The 24074-nt window shown below is 39.1% G+C and overlaps 1 protein-coding gene across 3 annotated transcripts in view; it reads left to right on the top strand.

The window, feature by feature from the left end:
• The window catches only part of RIGI (RNA sensor RIG-I), a 121430-nt gene that overhangs the window by 70999 nt on the left and 26357 nt on the right, over positions 1 to 24074 (top strand). For all 3 annotated transcript variants that reach the window (XM_069090559.1, XM_069090554.1, XM_069090555.1), the window contains exons 6-11: positions 453 to 560; positions 1222 to 1375; positions 2506 to 2764; positions 9071 to 9233; positions 13247 to 13375; positions 17072 to 17229. In XM_069090559.1, the coding sequence (XP_068946660.1) occupies positions 453 to 560; positions 1222 to 1375; positions 2506 to 2764; positions 9071 to 9233; positions 13247 to 13375; positions 17072 to 17229 (971 nt within the window). The remainder of the gene's footprint in view (positions 1 to 452; positions 561 to 1221; positions 1376 to 2505; positions 2765 to 9070; positions 9234 to 13246; positions 13376 to 17071; positions 17230 to 24074) is intronic.

The following is a 24074-nucleotide window of genomic DNA, read 5'->3' as shown; positions in this document are numbered from 1 at the left end:
CACGGCCAGGTGTTTCTGGGTGGGTGCTAAGTGTCTGAGCCCAGATCGATCCCAGGTTATCCTGACTCTGGGGCCCGTGATCTTCTTCGCTGTGCTACCTGGCCACCCCTGTGCACTTATTTTTAATGTACTTGTGCATGTATATATTTTCCGTGATACAATGGAAGCCCCTTGAGGGTAGAAACAGTTTCACTTTTTTGCCTCTGGACCTACCATAATACTTAATAAATGTTGGTAGATTGATTCTCGTTAATTGAAGGCTGAAGTAGCTGTGGTTAACAAGGACTATAAAGTTCATGATGAAAGCCATGTATCTGAAGTGCTTCATGTCCTAAGACTTTATGTTAGTAGGATGGTAGCTCCTTTCCATTGGAAAAGAGATGTTATGAAACATGGAACGGCTATTCGTTAGAATGACAGATGTTTAATCACCCTGCATCCTTGTCTTACAGAAATTCCTGAGCAGCTGCTGTATAGACCACTGAAGCCACGGAGTTACCAACTGGAGCTTGCCAGCCCTGCTTTAGAAGGAAAAAACACAATAATATGTGCTCCCACGGGTAAGCCCACCCCATCCTTTCTCTTCCCCACATAAGGGAAAAGGTTGAGATATGCCCATCTTCCCTACTCTGCTCTTTTGAAAGAACTTCCATAAAACATAGGTGGCCCTAATTATTCTAATCCCAAGGGATTTTTGTTGTTAATGCGATCTAAATTGTTAATTCATTTTATGATTATATAAGTTTGAAGTGAAAGACTGTTGTGGAAGATTGTTCTGAATACCTGAACATAGGTGTGGGTATTTCTTCCACCAATGCAGATTGCAACCCCTCTTTTTGAAAGTAGATGGTCTTTATGAGATTCTGTAGCCTAAAAAGGGACATAACCTGGTCTCTGACCTTTTTGATGTTAAACTTCTCAAGTAACCTAAACTAGCCTTTGAATGTAGAGGCCATTGCTAGACCCGTACTTGGGAGCCTTTTCAGCTTGGTATGACATGACAGAGCCTATACTCAAGACTAGTCTAGACTTCAGGAACCCAAGGTCACCTCCATATGATGAAGTATAATAGTATAACTTTAGTTGGCGTAACAGCTGCCATCAGCCTAGCAGATTTGGGGGGAGGTAGCAGAATATGACTGTTGACTGGTTTTATGGATGAAGAAAAGACTTTTTAAAAGTGACCCCTTTCTCTTATTTTCCTTCCCTCCATGTGAAAAGGATGTGGGAAAACCTTTGTTGCATTTCTCATTTGTGAAAATCATCTAAGAAATAACCCAGAGGGACAGAAAAGAAAGGTTGTCTGCTTGACGACTCAAGTTCCAGTATATGAACAGCAGAAATCTGCATTCACAATGCACTTCGAAAGGCTGGGGTAAGTATAACTGTCAGCTCAACTTTTATTCCTTGTTTCTAAAGTGCTGCTACTCTGGAAGGGTCAGGATACAGCAGGAGACTTGAACTCAGAAAGACATGATTTTAAATCCTACCTCTGACACTGGCTGTGTGACGTTGAACAGTTTCTTTATCTTTCTTCATCTGCCAAAATGGGGATAAAATAGTAACACCTGACTTAAGGTTGTGTGATTAAAATGAGATAACCTACACACACACAGCACTTTACAGCCCTGAAGGTGCACTATAAGTATCAGCCATTGTTACTTGGAAGTATCATGGCATTTCTCAGATTTATTCTTGAGGCATCATGTTACTTGTAATTTTTGCCTGAGAGGCAGCACGGCATTATCCATGCAGAGCGGACACTGGTGTAGAACAGAGAGACCACTGGTGATTTAGCTACTGCTTCAGTGCCTTAGGCAGCTTTCTAAAGCTATATGTTAGCTAAGTTGCTGAGACACCAGGGAAAGAAATTTTTATATTGAGAGTTCTATACAAGATTCAGACCAGCTCCTGGCCTGCCTTAAGTTATACCCAGAGTGTTAGGCAAGTTAAAAATTCTGACCTCTCTGGCCAAATCTCTCCAAGATGAATAAGCAACTTGTGCAGACATAATTTTGACATTTCAGACATCATATTTTAGTCTCATACCTTACAGTTGTCTTAACTCTGTTTAGCATGAGCCTCCCCTAGTATTCTGAAAGAGTTAACACATCTTCAAATAACAGCTGTTTATGCCCAGGTAATAACAGCTTCATTGAGCATTAGCCAACCCAGCATCTCCTATGTCTGATTCCCCACTCTTATCACATTGGTTTCCAAGGAGAGGGATAGAGACTGGACCTGTGATTTCACTGGGATAGGGTGCTTCTAGGTGAAGAAATTCCCTCTGCCATTGCATTTTGGTACCTTCCCAACAACTCAGTTTTGTAGAGTTGCCGAGAACCTGAAGGGGCTATGTAATTTGCCCAGAGTTACCCAGCCAATAGGTGTCAAAGCAGACATTTGAGCCTATATCTTCCAGACTCCAAAGGCCATCTCTCTATCTAGTGTGCCATGTTGCTTTTAGTTGGTATTTTTAATGGAAAAATCTCCATCCTTTCCCAGGTACAAAGTCGCAGGTATTTGTGGAGAAAGAGCTGAGGATGCTCCTGTGGAACACATTGTTGACAACAATGATATCATTGTGCTGACCCCACAGATCCTGGTGAACAACATCAAGAGTGGGACCATTCGATCCCTTTCTGTTTTCACCCTGATGATATTTGATGAATGCCACAATACCAGCAAAAAGCATCCTTACAATGTGCTCATGATCAATTACTTGGATCAGAAACTTGGAGAATCAGCAAGCCCACTGCCTCAGGTGTGTCATGAATGAAACTGGTTGTAGCAGGCTCCTAGAGGCAGCTGACTGATTGACTGTTCCATGTGGCAGTAGAGAGAGTAGCAGCTCTGGAGTCCTAGGGCCTAGATTCCAATCCTGCTTTTGATCGGTTCAGCTAGACAAATCACTTACTCTTGCTGGGCCTCCATTTTCTCATCTGTAAAATGAGAGGGTCAGTCAGCAAACATTTATTAAAGACCTGCTCTGTGTCAGGGTATGAAGAAAGACAAAACAAGTCCCTGCCCTCGGGGCGCTCACAGTCTTAACTAGAGGACTGGACTAAGATGGCCTCTGAGGTCTCCTTAGGCTCCGAATCCATGATCTTAGCTCCTCAGTGATAAGAATAGAACGAATACGACCTTTTTTTTAAGTGACAGTTCTGATTTTCTTTGGTGTGTCTTTCTTCAGGTCACAAACCTGAAGTGCTAGTGGCTGTTATTTTTGTGATTGTTATAAAAACTGTTAATGGCATTAATTATTAATTAATATTAATGAGAACATAATGGCAGTATGGCACAATGTTCAGAGAACCAACCTTGAAATCAGGAAGACCTGGGTTCAAGTCCTTGTAGTCACTTAACCTCCAGAGGGCAGTTAGGTTGTGTGGCAGACTGTCAGGAAGTCCCAGAGGCAGGAAGACCTGAGTACAAATCTGATCTTAGACACTTACTAGCTGTGTGACTCTGGGACAGTCATTTCACCTCTGCTTCACTTTCTGTATCGGTAAAATGGAGTATTATGTCACCTTCATCCCAGGGTTGTTTTAAGGATCAAAGGAGATAATGTTTTTAGGTACTCTGTAAAACTAAAAGCATTATTTAAGTGTTCTTATTATGCTTGTGGCTGCTGTGGTAGTGCCCCAGGTAACTCTTCAACCATAAGTTGCAGAACAATTGCCTATGCTTTGGCAACCAGCTGATAGAGTTGATAAAGTTCTGCACTTGGACTCAGGATGACCTGAGTTTGAATCTTGCCCTAGACACTTACTAAATGGGTGACTTTGGACAAGTTGCTTAACCTTTCTCAGCCTGTTTCTTAATCTTTAAAATGGGGATAATAATAGCACCTACTTCACTGGGTTTTTATGAGAATCAAATGAGATACTGTGTATAACTGTGAAATGTAAAATACTATATATGTATGTTAGCTGTCACTGAGAGAGGAAGATTCCTCACCACAGAGCTTCCAGTACAGGTCCCCCACTATATGTCATGAATAACATATTTACAAAACTTCTATATGTATAGCACTTGACTTTGTAGAATGTTGTCAAGTTATCTATAAAAATTTTTCTACACCATTCTCTGCAGCGCATGTTGGCACTTAAACAACAAGTCTAATCTCTTTGTTTTTCCTCATAACCCTTCAAGGCAAGATGGCCAAGTGTTCTCCATGAAATGGCTTTCTGGTTTCCTTTAAGTGCTTTGTGCAACCAACACGATCACTTCATGTACTCATAGACCTAAAGGTGCTAGGGAGGGACCTGAGAGTCTCTCAAAGAGAGCTCCTTCATTGTATTTTATCTTTCCTCTAAAGAGTTTATTGATATTTTACAAACAGATTTAGGAGACAAAGAATATAGAAGATGAACGGGAAAGCATTTATCAAGTACAAACTCTGTGCCAAGTGCTGGGGAGCAGTCCCATTGTTTTACAGAGAAGAAAACAGGCCTTGGTAGGTGAAGTTGATTTGTATGAAGTCACACAGGTAGTAAGCATCAAACCTAGGACTTGAAACCAGGTCCTCTACCTTCAGAGACAATACTCTTGTCACTGTTCCACATTCCTTCCCTTCTATATCACTTCTCCATAGAGAATTCTTTTTTTTGTGTGTGTTTTTGTTTTTTAGTTTTTTTGGTCTTTATCAATTTGTTTGTTTACTTTTAGTTTACAAGATTCAGTTCCACAATTCCTTGAGTTTCAAATTTTCTCTCCCTCCCTTTCCCCCCCACCATGGTGGCCTATAATCGAGTATAGGATCTGCAAATACTTTCACATTAGACATTAGTCAGGTTATAAAGAAGGATTGTATCAGATGGAATGAACAGTGGGAAAGAGGAAACAAAACCAAACAATCAAAAGACAGAGAGCTGGTAGTTTGTTTCAATCTGGATTCAAATTCAGTTGTTTCTCTGGATGTAGACAGGGGAAGACTTTATGACTAAACAAGAATTACAGAGCATTATAAAATGAAAAATGGATACTTTTGATTACATTAAATTGAAATGCTTCCGTACAAACAAAGCCAATGTAACCAAGATTAGGAGGGAAGTGGAAAATTGGCATAGAGAATTTTCTAACCTTTCTATTGAACTGTAAAATTTTTAATATCTTCTAGTATCCTTTAAAGCAAGAACATCAATGTTCATTCCTCCCATAGCATGTGAATCTGTTTTCTTTTTTGTCATTGGATAAAGGTTTGAAGTTGAGGATGAATATTTAAATTACATATTTAATGTTTGTAGATATGCTAAAATTATAGATCTACTAAGGTATCTTATATCTATAGATCTACTAAGGTATCTCCTGCCCCCTCCCGCTTTTCCCTTTTTTTTTTGCCACTATTGAGGTATAAGCAGAAGGGAAATATCCAGATGGGACTAAAAGCTAATTTGTACCTTTTCTTCTTTCATGACTTTTCTGTGACCAAAAGATTCATTACTTAGTAGAAGTGCCACCTGAGATACTGTGGTGGATAATAATTGAGGAAACGATCCTAGCTATAAGATTTATTAACAAAACAGGCATAATAAATAGGTCAGTAGATTCCCCAGTTAGTCAAAAGACCCTGAATACAAAGTGAGACAGGTTTTTATGTATTAAAAACAATTAATTAAAAGAGACCAATTAATGAAAAGAAAACAACCAAAATACAAAGTTAGGTAATTTGATTTGTAATTGGAGGAATGATAAGGGATTTTCCAAGTTGGGAAGTGGACAATGAAAAGATGTGATTAGAAAAGAGGGGGCCCACTTCCTACCCCACCTCACAAGTGTTTATATTCAATCAAAGGAACATGGAAATAACCACTGATTGACCAGTACAGGTTCAGTTTTCAGATAAGACAGCTAGGTTGTTTGAGATGTATAATTGTGAGAAAACTCATTGCTTCAGTCTTGGATCTGACTGGGTTTTTTGGTCATCATAACCTAGGTTCTCAGTTAAGTTTCTCTGAAAAGCAGGGAGAGGTGGTGCAGCTTCCCAGACACTCAGGACTAGGTTCAAACAATGCCATAAAGTTTTCTCACAAGACAGAAAATGAACTAGACCCATAATTGAATAGAAAAGGACCTGAGCTAGCTCTAGAAATGGGTCACAAGATGGAGTCAGCATTGGTTCACTCAATTCCCACATACTTGGGCTGATCCCAGTGACTGGTATAGTCTATTGCAGTCACCACGTGTGAAGCTCTTTGAAATCCTCCAGGGTCTAATGCCTGTGTTCTACTAGTGTGACCCTCAAAAAGTCAGGTTCATTTCCATACTACAGTGATGGAGCTGAGGAGAGCTTGAGTGCAGGTGGGGCTGGGAACTGGAACTCTTGATTTCATTGATGCAAGGAATGCCCCGGTGAGGAAACTCTTGCTGCCAATGTAGGTCAGCACCAACTCTGAAACTTAAAGTCTCAGATCAGGAAGTCTTAGCCCTTTTTTGCACATCATAAACCCCTTTGACAATCTGGTGAAGCTGACTGACTACTTCTCCAAAATGCAAAAAATAACATACAGAGAATTACAGAGGAAACGCATTATATTGAAAAGTTATCAGCATGTGAGTCTGGGAGCAGCAGCCTCACATCCAACTCAGAATTTTCACAGCCTGACCAGCAACCTCGATATCCCCCAAAATGGCATCTACTTTCAAGGAACAGCTGATTTTGAATGTCCTAAAGGGAAATCAGGTTCCCCAGAACAAGATCACTGTTGTTGGGGTTAGTGCATTGGGCATGGCATGCGCCATCAGTATCTTAACAAAGGCTTCAGCTGATGAACTTGCCCTAGTTGATATAATAGAAGACAAATTAAAGGGAGAAATGAGGGATCTCCAAATGTGGCAGCCTTTTCCTCAAAATGCCAAAGATTGTTTCTGGCAAAGACTACAGTGTGACTACATACTCAAAACTGGTCATTGTTATGGCTGGGGCACGTGACTCAAGTTGTGGACTGGGCCAAAGCTCAAAGCAGGTCCCATGGGCCTATTAAGGGGCAGGGAAGATCTTCAAATTCCCTTGGCATTACAGTGCTACAAGTTCCATAGGTCCAGAAGACAACACTCCTGGATACAAAACACCATACAGTAGTAATTCTTTACTGATGCAATGATTACCTTTATGCTCCCCTCCATTAGGGCTCTGCAGCATTCAAGCAGGTTAGAGCAAAAGCGATTACCCCTCAGACTAGTTGCTTGGTCCCCCTACAATATGCAGACCAGGAGGTCTGAAGCAGCCATGTGATAGTGGCTGCCTGGCCTCTGCACCTCAGCCACTTCTTCCTCCAGAGGGTTTAATGGGAATGTGAATTTAAGATCTTCCCTGCCCCTAGGCCCTTTGATAAGCTTAAGTGCACCTGGAGCCTCTGGCAGGAGGCTTGTTTTTCAGGAGATACTTTGTGATTGGTCAGTGGGTCGACGGTTGTGACGTTCTCTGAGCCAGGAGAAGGGTATATAAACCCTGATATGAGGCTTTGCTTTGGGGCCTACTTTGAGAAGTGTTGTGTGATTTGATCAGATGAGACTCTGAGTAGCTGTTGAGCTGCCCGGCTTTGAAAACCCAGATGTTGATGCTTCCCTCTCTGGTAACTGTGACTAGGTATGGATGTAATGATCAGACAGTTGGAGGCCTGTCTGCTTGAAATGTTTCTCTCTCTTCTTGTAACTTCTGTCTGTATACTCTGAAGTTCGGGGTGCTGACCTTTTTCCCCTGAGCTAGGTAAATTATATTTTTGATTGATTAAAGCAAGTTTGTTAACCCATTTTGAGTTGCTTTCCTTTTGAAAAGCAGATCTCAGAACCTGTGTTGTCAGCCACCCTGGGGATGCTGGGGTGCTTGCTGCTACAGGGGGTAAAGGCTGGACCACACTCCCAAATTCCCACTTTCCAAAGTCCATACTGCACTGACCTCTCACTTTGTCTTTAATGGTTGATATGGTTTTGTAATTCTGGAAACCGCCACAGCTGCTGGTAATGTGAAGTACCTCCAGCCCACAGCTGGTTGTGGCCATCCTGAGGCTTAGACCTTGGGCTCAAGCTCATGCAGGGCTGGGTTCGGCTCCCAGAGTGCTGCACTGGCCCCTTCCTTCTGGCCTGTGGGGTTGTCTTCAGCGGGAGCTTAGCTTCTCTCTGTCACTTTGTGGGTTCTGTAGCTGCAAAGTTTGTCCAGAGTCATTTTTTACATGAATTGGAGAAGGTGGAAGCAGGAGCCTCACAGAAGTCCTGCTTCTACTCCACCATCTTGACTCCACCCCTCAGCAGGCAAGATCTTGAATTTAACACCATCTCTGGTGCTTTCTTTTCATTTTGCAGTCATCTCTACAGCAGAGGTGTCAAATAGGAACTCTAGGAACTTACAACACTTTTGATCACAGCTGAACTAGATTAAAATGTAATTGAGAAACATTTAACAAAATAAATAAAAATACCATGAAACATAATGTTAATATGTGGTTTTCTAAGTTAATATGGGACAGCAGGACACCTTTCAGTGGACCTCTTTTAATTCAAGTTTGATATCCATGCTCTACAGGGAGAAAATTTGCTTTAGTGGAAATAATGCAGGACAGGTTGGGAGACCTTGGTTCTAATCAAGAAGGCAATTTATTTTCCACTATTGCATACTTTTTTTTTTTGGAAATTAGTTCATGAACTAGATTCTTTGCTGGTACTGAACTCATTCATTTACTCATTCAGCTTGTGTTTCTGGAGTGCCAGAACTTTCTGCTGTCAGAATTAGATTCTCTTTGCCCTAAATGTCAGGAAAGTAACTTAATTGAGTCAGTAGCTTTGTTCATCAAGTTCTTTTCCTCTAAAAAAACAAAACAAAACAAAAGAAAAACAAATGTCAACTGGGGGCAATGGGGTAGGTGACATTTTTAGAAACCTTTTTTTTTGAGGCATTTGGGGTTTAGTGACTTGTCCAGGGCCACACAACTATTAAATATCTTGAAACTGTATTTGAGCTCAAGTCCTCCTGACTTGAGGGTGAGTGCTCTATCCATTGTGCCACCATGCTGCCTCAGAACTTGCTATTTTTCTGAGAAATGTAACTGTTGGGTTAATTGTGTGTTCTCAGATCATTGGATTGACTGCTTCTGTAGGAGTTGGTGAGGCCAAAGATAAGTCTGATACAATAGAACATATTTCTCAGCTCTGTGCCTGTCTCGATGCATCAGTCATATCAACAGTCAAGGAGAATGTGAGTGATTTGGAGCAAGTTGTTTACAAACCAGAGAAAGGTAAGTGAGGTCTTGTAATAAGACCTTAGGGCTCTATTTTATTCAGCTGTTAACATTAGGTGTTCTTTATCCAAGCTCCTCAAATGAATTCAATCCATGGACTTGGAATTTTCTTTTCTATTCATCATAGAAAATCTCTTCCCACTCCTTATAATAAATCCATTCTCTTGTTGGCATCTGTTTTCATGCTTTCTTTACTCACTAAAGAGCAGAAAAACAGCAGTGGTATTGAGCCTATTGAGGCCAAAGCCCCTGTTAAAATATTTCTATTGGCCAATTAGGTGGCAAAGTGGACAGAGCACCAGCCCTAGAGTGACAACGAAAGTTATGATTTATTATTAGCTAATGTTGCATGAAAATGGGACATACCAGAGCCAAAAGTCATCCCAGAAGAACAATTAGGCTAAAGCCTAATGGGTTTTGAACATATCTTAGCCATCGGGGATAATGCCGGGGAGGCACAGGGTGAGGAGATGGAAAAAATGTGAATTATTGAAGTTCTCTGGTAATGTAGAGATGAGTCCTATGTTAGTTAGTTAGTTAGTTAGTTAGTTAGTTAGTTAGATGATGATGATTTACAAAAGGAAGGAAATTATCATTTATTATGTGCCTATGTGTCAGGGACTACGCTAAATGCTTCACAAATATCATTTCATTTGATCTTCACAATAGCCCAGGGAGATGAGTGCTAAACCATTATCCCCAATTTATATTTGAGGACACTGAGGCAGAAAAGATTGAGTGACTTGCCCATGGCGACACAGCTAGTAAGTATCTGAAACTAGATTTGAACTCAGGTGTTCCTGACTCCAGGCTCAGTGCTCTATATACTGCATCATCTAGCTGACTCAGAGATAAGATGTCATTGGCAGAATAATAATAACAGCTAACATTTATACACAATTTACTGTGTGCCAGGCACTGTTCTAAGCAATTATTCATTTACAATTATCACCTTATTTGATTTTCACAACAGCTCTGGAATATAGATTCTATTATTATCCCTATTTTACAGATGATGAAACTCAGATGAAGGTTGTGATTTGCCCAGAGTCATACAGCTAGTAAGTGTTTGAGGCCAGTTTTGGACTCAGGTCTTTCTGACTCCAGACCTGGTGCTCTATCCACTGCTCTACCTATCTGCCTCAGAGGCAGGATGTCACTGGCAGAAGGATGTCATAAGCAGATATTGTGAATTCCAGTGATAAGAAACAGAGTTTGGGTATGGCTAGGTGGCGCAGAGAATAAAGCACTGACCCTGGAGTCAGGAGGACCTGAGTTCAAATCTGGCCTCAGACACTTAACACAAAAACTATCCGTGTGACCTTGGGCAAGTCACTTAATCCCCAATTGCCCTCCAAAAAGCAAAATAAATAAATAAAAATTAAAAAGAAACAGAGTTTAGTGGCCAGGAAAATACCCTATTTAAAAAAGAAAGCTCACTCCTTTTTCTTTTCCTTTTGAATCAGGAAGAATAGAAAATGAGACTTCCAGGGAAGATCAATGTAGGGAATACAGTATCAGTTGGAGAGAGCCAGATGTCCGCTGTAGCTAGAGGGAAGCACTGAGAATGAGGTTTAGAAAAAAATGAGTTTGCCCACAGTGTAGAGGAGAGGAAGTGGGGCTGAGTGATAGGACGTGGGACAAATTGGTATAAATACAAGACTTAAGTGATTTGGGTTGAGGCAGCAAGGATGCTGCTATATTCAGATTAATTGAAGGAACTGAGGTATTTGTCCTGGAGAAGAGAAAACTTAAGATGACTGTGAAAGCTGTTAAAATGTTGGTTTAAAAAGTTGAAAAGGATTTCCAGGTTATTTGAAGGACTTATGGGAAAGAGAAGTATTTGTTCTGTTTGGTCCCAGCAAGAAGAAAGTAGGAGCAGTGAGTACAAGTTGCAAGGAGGTAAATTTAGACTATATGTAAGGAAAAAATACTCAGCATTAAGGGCTCCCCCACAGTGCCATGGGGCATCTCTTGAGATGTGGAGAGTTCTGTGTCACTTGATGCTTTGACTAACTGACCATTTCTCAGGTATATTGGAGAGGGGATCTTTTTCAGGTATAGATTAGATTAAGAGGCCTCTCCAGACTCTGAAGTTACCTCTGTGATTCTTTTTTTTTTATCTTTTTGGAGGGGGTAAGGTAGGGCGATTGGGGTTATGTAACTTGCCCAAGGTCACACAGCTAGTAAGTATTAGGTGTCTGAGGACAAATTTGAACTCAGGTCCTCCTGACTCCACGGCCAGTGCTCTATTCACTGTTCCACCTAGCTTCCCCCTTGTGATTCTTTATAAATAAGTTCCTTGAGGGCAAACCACCTGTTATTTTTCCTCTTTTATCCCCAGCTCTTAGCACAGTACCTTGCATATGTAGTAGGGAGTGAAAGAATGTTGAATTTATTGGATCCACGGGTCTTTACTCAGGTTGTGATAGGGGCTGTAGGAGGTACAGAAATATATAACACCATCAATATACTTGAAATTATACTCATTGAAGAAGCAAAATGAACATGCATGAGATAATTAGAAACAATTTTGCCTTTAATTGGACCCTATTGCACTTAGAGAACAGGAAGACTTAAGTAGACTGAATTAGTCAGGAAGGGCATTATGGTAGAGGTAATATCAGATTAAGACCTTGAAGGATGGTGTACAGTCTTAGAGAAAATGAGGTGGGGGACAGTGGAACCACCACACTTGAATTCTCCCACCACAGGACCCATTATGTTAACAATATGGACAAAGGTACAAAGGGGCCCAAGCATAGACAAGAGACCAACCTGACTCTGACAGAGAGAATGTTTTCTGTGTAGGAGGGAAATAAAGAATAGCATGTTTTTAGATTAGGATGGACCTTCAAAGCCAGACAGGCAGGTTTTTGAGTATATATAATGTTTTTCTCTTGGTATCCTTATCACATATATGCACACATATATACACACACATGCACACGCACACACACACACACATAGCCTTTTTCCTAAGTTTCACTTTGACTTCAGAAACTATTTGAAAATTTCACATTGGATATCCCATAGGCATCTCAAACTCAATGCCCTGAATTCGACTGTTTCTTTTTTCCTAGACCTCATCCTCTTCCAAACTTGACAATTTCTGTTGAATTCACCATCATCCTTTCAAACTCTCAATTTCATAACCTTGGCATCATTCTGGACTCCTCGCTCTTCCTCACTCCACATGGCCAGTCAGTTGCAAAATCTTGCTGTTTTTCCTGCCACATTTCTCCATATGATCTCTGCACTCATGTAGCTATCATTTTAGTTCAGTCTCATTCCTTGCCTAGAATATGGCAATAGCAAATCAAGTAATTGTCCTTTTATATATTTGGCTATGTGGCTTCCCTACTCCATTGGCTTTCTATTGCCTCCACAATAAAACACAAACCTATTCCCAGCTAATCTTTCTGTTTTCACTGACTATCCCTCCCTGATTCCTCTCCCCTTTGAACCAGCCTACCTGGTCTTGTTTGTGTTCCCCACCCACAACAATCTATTTCCTGTCTCAGTGACTTTTCATTGTCCATTCCACATACCTGGAGTGCACTCCTTCCTTCCTTTCACCTCATAGGTGTACTCTATTCCTTTAAGAAGGAGTTCAGGCTTCTGTGTGAAGCCTTTCCTGATTCCTCCCCTCCCCCAACTACAGGTATCCTCCCTACCCAAACTGTCTTGTATCAAACTATTTTGTATATGTATTTATTCACTTCATGCTTATGCTGTACACACTTATGCAAATACTCGTCTCTTCTTCATGAGTAAGTATAATTTCATTCTTTGTATATGTGTATATCTCTAGTACTTAATGTAGTGCCTGTCAGATAGGTGCTTAATAAATGTTTATTGATTGGTCACTGACATAGACTGAGATATATGTATACCCATTTAGAGGAATGGGGGCATATAGAAATTGCGGATTTGCCTAAAGGTATTTAACATGATTGGAACTAATGCATTCTTAACAGACTAAGCTTATTCTTTTCTCATGATTCTAGTGTTCAGGAAAGTTGAACCACAGCCTGTTAAAAAATTTAAATTTGTGATTTCTAAGCTGATGGAAGAGACAGAGAAACTGATAGAAAAGACTTTTAAAGAATTTGGTCTAAACCCAGAATATCAACTAGGTGAGTTAATGTCTTAAATTCTCCCCTCCAGCACACATATACATGTTTACACATGACCTACTTATGTAATTTTTGTGCTATATTGTTCATTGTTTGTAGCTGGTAAATCCATAGGCAATTCTAAGTGATCCAGTTTTCTAGATAAAGTTATCCACATATTTCATATTTCTCTGTTTTTCCTTCAAAGCCAACATCTTTACCAGTGCCCTTGATCCCATCTTTCTTCTCCCTCTCATAGGATCATAGATTTAGAGATGGAAAGAGACTTAAAGCTCATCTGGTTCAACCCACTCAAATGAGAAAATTGAGGTTAAATGGCTTATCTGTATGATCACACCAATAGTAACTGTCAGAAGCAGAATCTGAATCTAGGTTTTCTTATCTTTGGTTCTACCAGTCTCTAGCATTCCCAGGCTTCCCTGCCCATGGACCATTTTCTGGCATGTACCTAGCTTTATCACCTCCTCCTCTCCTACTTACAAAAGTATCAACTATAGAGCTGGGAAGGAACTTAGAGACCATAAATCCCTGCAGTTAGGAAATCCTTCGTACCAGCTAAACTGGTCTAACTTGTCTTCAGAAAGCACAGCTGGCATGTTTCCCTACTTTTTCTCTTCATGTTTCCTCTAGCTAGAATGTCTCAACACCCACCTACCCCCAAACCATCTCCAGCTATTAAAATCTTGACCTTTGATCTGGGTCTTATAGAGAAATTGTCCTTCCTCCCCTTTACCTCAGTAGTAAGCTTTCCTTGATTCTCTACGTTTAGAAGCAGGAATGGTATCTATCTCTCCCTCCTCTGGATTTACACTAACACTTAATTTTTAAATCTCTTTTGTTTGCACGTTATTCGATATCCCTCCCCTCTCCTCTACCCACTGAATCATCTCTAGCAAAGAAAGGATAAAGTAAGCTGCAAGTGGTTCATTAAGTCGAACGAATACATCATTGAGGTCTGATAGTATGCATCCATAGTTCTTTGTCCTATGCAAAGGTGAAAGGGAGGCATATTTTCATTTCTTCTTTGGATCTAAACTTGGGCATTATGATTATACAGGATTCAATTTCTTTCATTATTCTTTCCACTTATATTTTTGTAATCATTGTACAATATTGTTTTCTTGATTCTGTTGATTTATGTCAGTCTTATAAGTCTTTCTATACTTCTCTGAATTCTTCACATTCCTCATTCATTATGGCAGCTGATATTCTATTAAATTAATGTAACAAAACTTATTGTATATTTTCCATTTGATGGACATCTACTTTTTCCAACTCTTTGTATCTACAAAGAGTGCTGTCATGAATATTTTGGCATGTATAGGGACTTTCTTTTAGGCACAGGTCTAGCAGAAGCAAAACATTTAAAAATAATTAATTTGTGTTGTAATGCTTCCAGAAACATCCAAACAAGTGCCATCTATAATGTACATTCCTTAAAATAAAATTTAAGAAAAACTACCAAATAATGTGATTATAAATGATAGCAACGTGACACTTTACATTTGTGTAGTTGTTGACTGCTAAAAGAGAGGATGTATTGGTGCTTTAACTTTAATAGTATGGTACTATCATTATCTGTTAACTCTGTTGACCAGAGTTTTGCTGCCTCTTAGCCAACACTGTTTTCTTTTGTTGTTCTTGTTTAACCAAATGCTTTATTAACTTCTAGTTTACAACATTCATTTCTGCATGATTTTGAATTACAAATTTTCTCCCCGTTTTTCCCCTACCCACCGCCCCAAAATATCCCCTCCTCCGATCTGTTCTCTCCCATATCTTCTCCCATCCCCCCTCCAACTTTCCAGGAGGTCACAGTGGATCTCTATGCCCCAGTGCCTCTATGTCTTATTTCCCAGTTACATGTAAAATAATATTAATAATAGTATATATACACACACACACACACACACATATATATATATATATATATACACATATATATTTTAACCATTTGATTTTAAAAGTTTGAATTCCAGATTCATTCCCTTCCTCCCTTGTCACCCACCCCCACTGGGAAGATAAGCAATTCAGTATAGGTTGTACATGTGTAGCTATGCAAAACATTTCCATAATGGATATATTGCAGAAGACTGACTGTGTTTCCCTCCCTCCTATCCCACCTCCCACTTGTTCTGTTTTTACTTCGATCCTGTCCCTTTTCAAAAGTGGGTGCTACCAACTTTCTTCCCCCCCAACCTGCCCTCCCTTCCATCATCCCCCCTCTCATCCCCTTCTCCCCTACTCTCCTGTAGGGTGAGATATCCTATTTAGTGTGTATTTCATTCCCTCCCAAAGCCAAATTCAATGAGAATAAGGTTGACCCGTTCCCTTTTGCCTCCCTATTCTTTCCCTCCATTGTATCCATTTTCCCTTGCCTCTTCTGTATGAGATAGTTTACCTCATTCTGTTTCTCCCCATCTCCTCTCATTATATTCCTCTCTCAACTCTTAATATCACCTTTTAAGTATCATCTCTTCCTACTAAATTGGTCCTGTGCCCTCTATCTATGTATACCTGTATACATATATACACATATTCACATATGTATTCCTAGGCCCATATACCCTCCTATATAAACATACACACACACATTTCTATTCCCTTCAACTATTCTTATACCGAGAAAAGTTACAATGATCGTTTTTCCATGTAGGGATGTAAATAGTTCAACTTTGATAAGTTACTTATGATTTCTTTTCCCTGTTTACCTTCTCATGGTTCTCTTGCTTCTTGTAACTGAATGTCAAATATTTCTATTCGAATTTTCTATTTGACATGCAGTGTCAATTTTTTTCATCAAGAATGCTTGAAAGTCCTCTTCCACTGAGTGAGCATATTTTCCCCTGAAACATGATACTCAGTTTTGCTGGGTAGGTGCTTCTTGGTTTTAATCCCAGCTCCTTTGACCTCTGGAATATCATATTCCAAGCCTTTTTTTGATCCTTCAGTGTAGAAGCTGCCAGATCCTGTGTTATCCTGATTGTGTTTCCACAATATTCAAATTGTTTCTTCTTGGCTGCTTGTAATATTTTCTCCTTGATCTGCGAATGCCAACACTGTTTTCTACACTACTCAGATGATACTTATTTACTACATTGTTTTGTAATTATTTGTATACAGTCATACTAGGGATAGGCAAAACAAAATAATATGAAAGTAGGAGGGACCTTAAAGATCATCCAGTCCAAGCCTTCATTTCAGGATGGAAGAAATTAAAGTCTCTAAAACTGAATATTACCCAGAGAGTAATTAAGAGAACAATTGATTTGAACACAGATGTTGTGACTCCAATGAAACAAAACCACACTTCAGTGTCATTGTTGTTTTTCCTAGAACATTTCTCATTATCTGATTTTTATCTTATTCCCCTCACTTTGAGGACTGATGCTGCCATTTTAAAAACATTTTCAATATTTTTCCCTCACTAGCATTGGGTGTCAGCAGAAAATACCTCTGAAGTCAGAGCATTTCATAAGATCATTGATTTATAACTAGATGAATCTTAGGTTATGTAGTCCAGGTCTCTCATGTTAAAGATGAGGAAAGTGATGTACAGATAAAGGAAATGATTTGCTCATAATCACAGATTAATCTTAGTGCCCCCATTGGCTAAAATTTAGGGGAAGGAGAACTGGAAGCAAGGTTGGTTTGGCAATTCATGAACAGTGCTAAACTATGTTTTTTGGTTTCCAGAGAATTTATCTACAATTCAGAATAGAGTCTTTGGTACCCAGAAATATGAACAGTGGGTCATTGATGTTCATAAAAAGTGCATGCTATTGCAAATGGAGGACAAAGAAAAAGAAAGAAGGATTTGTAAAGAGCTTTTTCTATATACTTCACATTTACGGGTAAGTGCCTTATTTGTAATAGTTTTGCTGGATGAAGCTATCTCTAAGCTTACAGTGTAGACTGACTTTGTGCCCTGATTCCCAGAGACCTCCAAAGAAAGTTTGTAGGAGGTGAGGGGATTATGCTTACACTGGGAATGTTCAGAGTGAAGAGTAAGCTAGGCCTCTTGGGTTACTTTGACCTAGAAACAGAAGCTGATAGGCTTAAGTGTCTTTTAGGATTATGACGGGAACATGGTTCTATAGCTACAACGTATCTCTGAGGCCAACCTTGTTATTTTCCAGATTAGGAAAGTGAGGTCCAAGGAGATTAAGTGACTTACCCAAAGTCACACAGGTAGGAAGCATCAGAGGTGGGATTTGAATCTGCATCTTCTGATTCTAGAACCAGTCCTTTTTCTACTATACCACATTGTCTCATCATTGTGGCTCTTTCTGGAATCTTAGACTACTTTATTATGCATGGTTCTCTCCTTCCATTCTGTTTCCTGTTTTCATTCTTCTGGTCTTCAGTATTCATATTTTATAATGTCTATAGTAACTTTAAATGGAATTTCTCTTTCTATCTCTTACTCTTGGATTTTGTTAATAATATATGGAAAGGCCAATGTTTTATGTAGGTTTATTTTATATCCTGCAACTTCGCTAAAGTTGTTTATTATTTCAAGCAGTTGGTTCTCTAGGATTCTCTCAGTATACCATCATATCATCTGCAAAGAGTGATAACTTTGTTTCTTCTTTGCCTATTCAATTTCCTTTTATTTCTTTTTCTTCTCTTATTGCTAAATCTAACATTTCTAGTACAATACTGAATAATAGTAGTGATAATGGATATCCTTGTTTCAGCCCCAATCTTATTGGAAATGTTTCTAGCTTATTCCCATTATACATAATGCTTGCTAATGGTCTTAGATAGATGCTACTTATAATGTTAAAGAAGACTCCATTGATTCCTATGCTCTCTAATGTTTTTAATAGGAATGGGTGTTTTATTTTGTCAAAAGCATTTTCAGCATCTATTGAGATAATATGATTTCTGTTAGTTTTGTTGTTGGTCATTTATGCTGATAGTTTTCCTAATATTGAACCAGCCATGCATTCCTGGTAAAAATCCTACCTGGTAATAGAGTGTTATCCTCATGATAAGTTGCTGTAATCTCTTTGCTGTTATTTTATTTAACATTTTTACATCCATATTCATTAGGGAAATTGGTCTAAAATTTTCTTTCTCTGTTTTCACTCTTCCTGGTTTAGGTATCAACAACATATTTGTATCTTAAGAAGAATTTGGTAGGACTCCTTCTTAGCCTATTTTCTCAAATAGTTTATATAGTATTGGAATTAATTGCTTTTCAAATGTTTGATAGAATTTTGTTGTAAATCCATCTGACCCTGGAGATTTTTTTTCCTATGAGGTCCATTGATGGCTTGTTGGATTTCTTTTGCTGAAATTGGGTCATCTAATAATTTTATTTCCTTTCTGTTAATATGACCAATTTACATTTTTGTAAATATTCATCCATTTCACTAAGATTGTCAAATTTATTGGCATACAGTTGTGTAAAACAGCTATGAATAATTGTTTTAATTTCTTCTTCATTGGTGGTGAATTCACTCTTTTCATTTTTGATACTGGTAATTTGGTTTTCTTCCCTTTTTTTTATTTTTATTTTTTTTAAGCAATCGGGGTTAAGTAACTTGCTCAAGGTTACACGGCCAGTTATTTCTGGGTGTGGTGCTGAGTGTCTGAGCCTGGGATTTAATCTCCAGGTCATCCCAACACTGGAGCCGGTGCTCTTATTCGCTGAGCCACCTGGCTGCCCCTTTTCTTCCTTTTTTAAATCAAATTAGCCAAAGGTTTATCTATTTTATTGTTTGTTTGTTTTTTCATAAAACCAGATCTTTGTTTTATTTATTAGTTCAAAAGTTTTCTTAATTTAAATTTTATTAATCTTTCCTTTGGTTTTCAGAATTTCCAATTTGGTATTTAATTGGAGATTTGTAATTTGTCCTTTTTCTATCTTTTTCAGTTCTATGCCCAATTCATTGATCTACTCTTTCTCTATTTTATTCATGTAAGCATTAAGAGATATAAAATTTCCCCTAAGAACTGCTTTGGCTGCATTCCATAAGTTTTAGTATGTTGTCTCATTTTTGTTATTCTTTTGCATGAAGTTATTGATTGTTTCTATGAGTTGTTGTTTGATCCACTCATTCTTTAGGATTAGATTATTTAGTTTACAATTAATTTTTAGTCTGTCTTTCCATGGCTCTTTATTACATGTAATTTTTATTGCATCATGATCTGAAAAGGATATATTTAATATTCCTGCCTATCTGCACTGGATTTTGAGGGGGGGGGTGGCCCTAATACATGGTCAATTTTTGTTTGGTGCCATATACCACTGAGAAAATGGTATATTCCTTTCTATTCCTATTCAGTTTTCTCCATAGCTCTACCATGGCAAACTTTTCTAATATTCGATTCACCTCCTTAACTTCTTTCTTGTTTATTTTATGGTTATAGTTATCTAGTTCAGAGAGGGAGAGGTTGAGGTTCCCCACTAGTAGAGTTTTGCTATCTATTTCTTCTTGTAACTCACTTCACTTCTCTAAGATTTTAGATGCTATACCACTTGGTGAGTACATGTTTAGTAATGATATTACTTCATTGTCTGTGGTGCATTTTAGCAGTATATAGTTTCCTTCCTGATCTCTTTTGATTAGATCTATGTTTGCTTTTGCTTTGTCTGAGATCAGAATTGCTACCCCTGTTTTTTTTTTACTTCAGTTGAAGCATAACATATTCTACTCTAACCTTTTGCCTTTACACTGTGTGGATCCCTCTGCTTCAAATGTGTTTCTTGTAAACAACATATTGTAGGATTATGTTTTTTAATCTACTCTGTTATTTGCTTCTATTTTGCAGAAGAATTAATACCATTCACATTCACAGTTGTGATTACTGTCTTTCCCTCCATCCTACTTGCACCCCTGTTTATATTTTTCTTTTTCCTTTTTCCCTTTCCCTTCTTATTCATGTTTTGCTTTTGACCACCACCTCCCTCAGCCTGCCCTCCCTTCTATCAGCTTCCTCCTTTTTCTTTTCCTTTTCCTCTACTAGTTCTTCCCTCCCTTCTATCCACCCCCTCCCTTTTCTTTCCCCATTCCCCTCCTACTTCTTATAGGGTAAGGTAGATTTCTGTAATTAAGTGAGCATGTTATTCCCTCTTTGATCCAGATTGGATGAGAGTAAGTCTCAGAAATTGCTCTTCTCCCTCCCTACTTTCCCTCTACTCTAATTAGTCTTTGCACCTCTTCATGTGACATAATGTATCCTTTTCTTCCTCCTCCTTTCCTCTTCTCCCACTTTTCCCTTTTCACCTCTTGATTAGTCAGCTTGTTGAACCAATTAGAGTTCGTTTAGAGTTTTAAATGGAGTTTAATAGCCAGCAGCTGCAAGGGGTGCACAATACCCAAATCAAGCAGCTCCAAGGAGTATGTGCTTGGGGCTTATAAAGACAAAAACCACAAAAAGTCAGTTATTACCCAAGCAGGAAAATACAGAAGCCAAAGATAGTGATCAGTTCGATCAGTTCATTGCCCATCGTTTGTTGCCCCACTGGAAAGTTCCCAAGTCTATTCCAAGTACCAAGCAAAAAGCGGGGAGGGGGTTCTATGGGTTCCAGGTGGCAGGTTTGGGCAGGTCTCCTAGGCAGGGTGTTTGACTCGGCGGGCTTGGTTGGCAGTTCTGGCAGGTCTCCTAAACGAACTTTACCCAAGACAGGAGAGATGGGGGAGGTTCACAGAGTGGTGGTTTTAACAAGCTTATACCCATACCCCCTTCCAAATGTCGTCATAAAGATACAGTTCTCAAGAGTTATAAGTATCATCTTACCTTATAGAGATGTAAATAGTTTGCCCTTACTGAATAACTTGTTTGTTTTTTTCTTTTCCGTTTACCTTTTTATGCCTCTCTTGAGTCTTGTATTTGAAGATCAAATTTTCTATTGAGCACTGGACTTTTCATCGGGAAGGTTTGAAAGTCTCTTATTTCACTGAATGTCCATCTTCTCCCCTGAAAGATTATGCTCAGTCTTGCTGAATAGTTGATCCTTGGTTGTAATCTAAAGCTCCCTTGTCTTCCAGAATATCATATTCCAAGCCCTTTGATCTTTTGATGTAGAAGCTGCAAGGTAATCCTGACTGTGGTTCCACAATATTTAAATTATTTTTTTCTGGCTGCTTGCAGTATTGTCCCCTTGACTTGGTAATTCTGGATTTTGGCTACAATATTCCTTGGCTTTTTCAATTTGGGATCTCTTTCAGGAGGTGATAGGTGGATTCTTTTAATAACTATTTTACCCTCAGGTTCTAGGACCTCAAGGAAGTTTTCCTTGATAATTTCTTGAAATTTGCTATCCAGGGTTTTTTATTTTTTAATCATGGTTTATGGTTTAATTCTTAAACCAATAACTCTTAAATTATCTCTCCACCTATTTTCTAGGTCAGTCGTTTTTCCAATGAGGTATTTTATGTTTTCTTCTATTTTTTCATTGTTTTGATTTTGTTTGACTGATTCTTGATGTCTCATAGAGTCATTAACTTCCACTTGCCTGATTCTAATTTTTAACAAATTGTTTTCTTCAGTTACCTTTGGTACCTCCTGTTCCATTTGGCCAGTTCTACTTTTTAAGGGGTTTTCTTTAGTGAGTTTTTGTGCCTCCTTTTACATTTGGCCAATTCTAATTTTTAAGGGGTTCTTCTCTTCAGTGTACTTTTTTTCCATTTGGCCAATTGTGTTTTTTTAAGGAATTGTGTTCTACAGTTAGTTTTTGTCCTTCCTTTTCCAAGATGTTGATTCTCTTTTGAATACCTCTCATTTCTTTTCCCAGTTTTCTTCTACCAATCTTATTAGACTTTAAAAATCCTTCTTGAGCTCTTCCAAGAAGGCTTTTTGGGCTTGAGACCAGTTCATATTCTTCTTTGAGGTTTCACATGTGGGTATATTGACAATGTTGTCCTTTTCTGAATTTGTCTTTTGATCTTCCCTGTCCACATAGAAAGAATCTGTGGACATTGACTGTGTTTGCTTTTTGCTCATGATATTTGCCTATTTCCTTTCTTTTAAAGTTGAGCTCTCCTGCTGGAGCTTAGGGGGCACTATTTCTGTGGGCCAGGGACCTGGTCATTGGCTTTGTGTGCTGGGGACTCAGGTGCTGGCAGTCAGAGTCTGTAGGAGTCTGGCAGCTTCCTTGGTGCTGAACTGGGGTCCTAATAGTTGTGGCTGACATGTGCTGAGGCCAGGAGGGTTTTTTCTTCATTTCCCTGGGGCTACCCTGAAACTCTCAGGGTGGGGATCAGGGGGTCTGGCCCCTGGAGGATGCACAAGGAGGTTTGGCTGTTGGAGGACAGCTGCCCACCTGGAGTTTCATTGAAGTATGGGGAGATTTTGATATTGGAGGATACCTGCCTGCCAGCACATGTGGTTGTTTTCTGAACTGGAGTCTGTTGGTTCCCCTGGAGCTCAGGATCTCCCTCTGGTTTGCTGAGGTGGGGCTTGCTGCCGGCTTGCTTGGACACCTCCCTTCCACCAGAGCAAGACAGACCTTTTCTGTTAATCCCCCAAGTCTCCCAGGCTAAAAGACTGCTGCACCCTGTCTTTCTGCTGACTCTGCTGTTCCAGGATTTTTCCTAGGGTGATATTTTCTGGGTTTTTAGAGGTTGATAAGGGAGAGTGAGAGAAACTTACTCCTTACTCTACCATCTTGGCTCCTGAAAGGTCAGCTCTCCACTTTAATATACTTTTTTTTTTCATCATTTCTCTAAATATTCTAGATCTTTCATTCCTCCAAATATATTTTGTTATTCTTTTATCTCTCTCTATAAAATTTCCCATTGGTAGTTTGATTGGTGTAACACTAAATATGAAAATCAATTTTGATAGTATTGTCAATTTTATATTGGCACAGTGACACTTCTATTTCTAGTGATACAGAATGGAGGAGGAATCTTGTACCTTTGTGGAATTCATCAGTAAACCAGGCTTGGGTCTTCTTTCTTTTTAGAATAGCAGTTGCCAATGAGAGGAAAAAGTTGATGAACTCTGATGTGGTCTATGAACCCTGACAGTAGGCAAAAAACTGGCATCCAACCTGCCTCCCTGAATGACACTAGATGGAGTGATGTTAGGGGTTTGGTGATTGATATAACCTTCAAAAGGAAGAGGTCCCATGTACTCCTGACCTTTTTGTCTTTTGAAGACCTTCTTACATTCTTGATGATTTCCAGCTACCTAACAATGTGGGCATTTCCTGGACTTTATCCCACAACACTGTACCACTGCTGAAATCCTGAATTTAATTTAATGGCCATTCTTTATAGCCACAACCTCTACATCTGTCATCTTTCCCAAACCCCTCCCCCAAACCGCTTACCACATAACTTCATCAGAAAACACTCATCATTCAAGTCTTCTCATGTGACGTATATTCACACACACACACACATACACACACACCCCTGTCTTTGACTCAATTACGTTCCTTACCCAATCTGGACCCTTATAATCAGACATTTCAATGCCATCCATACCACTTACCTTGACTTCCATTCCTTTAGATTCAATTCAACAAGTATTGATTTAGCCTCAACTGGATATAGAGCTAAACTTCAGCTTGCATTGAGCATTCCCTCTCCCCTTCCTCATGCCAGTCTCTAGCTTTGAATCATCCATATCCATCTTCTCTAGCTATAGTCCAACATCAAAGAATGCTTCTAGAAGCAGACTTATATAGATTTGATCACCACTATTTTCTATTGTGTAATTTTAACTGCACTCTTGT

Source organism: Petaurus breviceps, unplaced genomic scaffold (assembly GCF_028583685.1).
Source record: "Petaurus breviceps papuanus isolate PSGF00001 unplaced genomic scaffold, PetGlider_PUasm1.0 125, whole genome shotgun sequence".
Classification (NCBI taxonomy): domain Eukaryota; kingdom Metazoa; phylum Chordata; class Mammalia; order Diprotodontia; family Petauridae; genus Petaurus; species Petaurus breviceps.
Note: the sequence above shows the minus strand (reverse complement) of the source record. Positions and strands in the feature narration are given on the sequence as shown.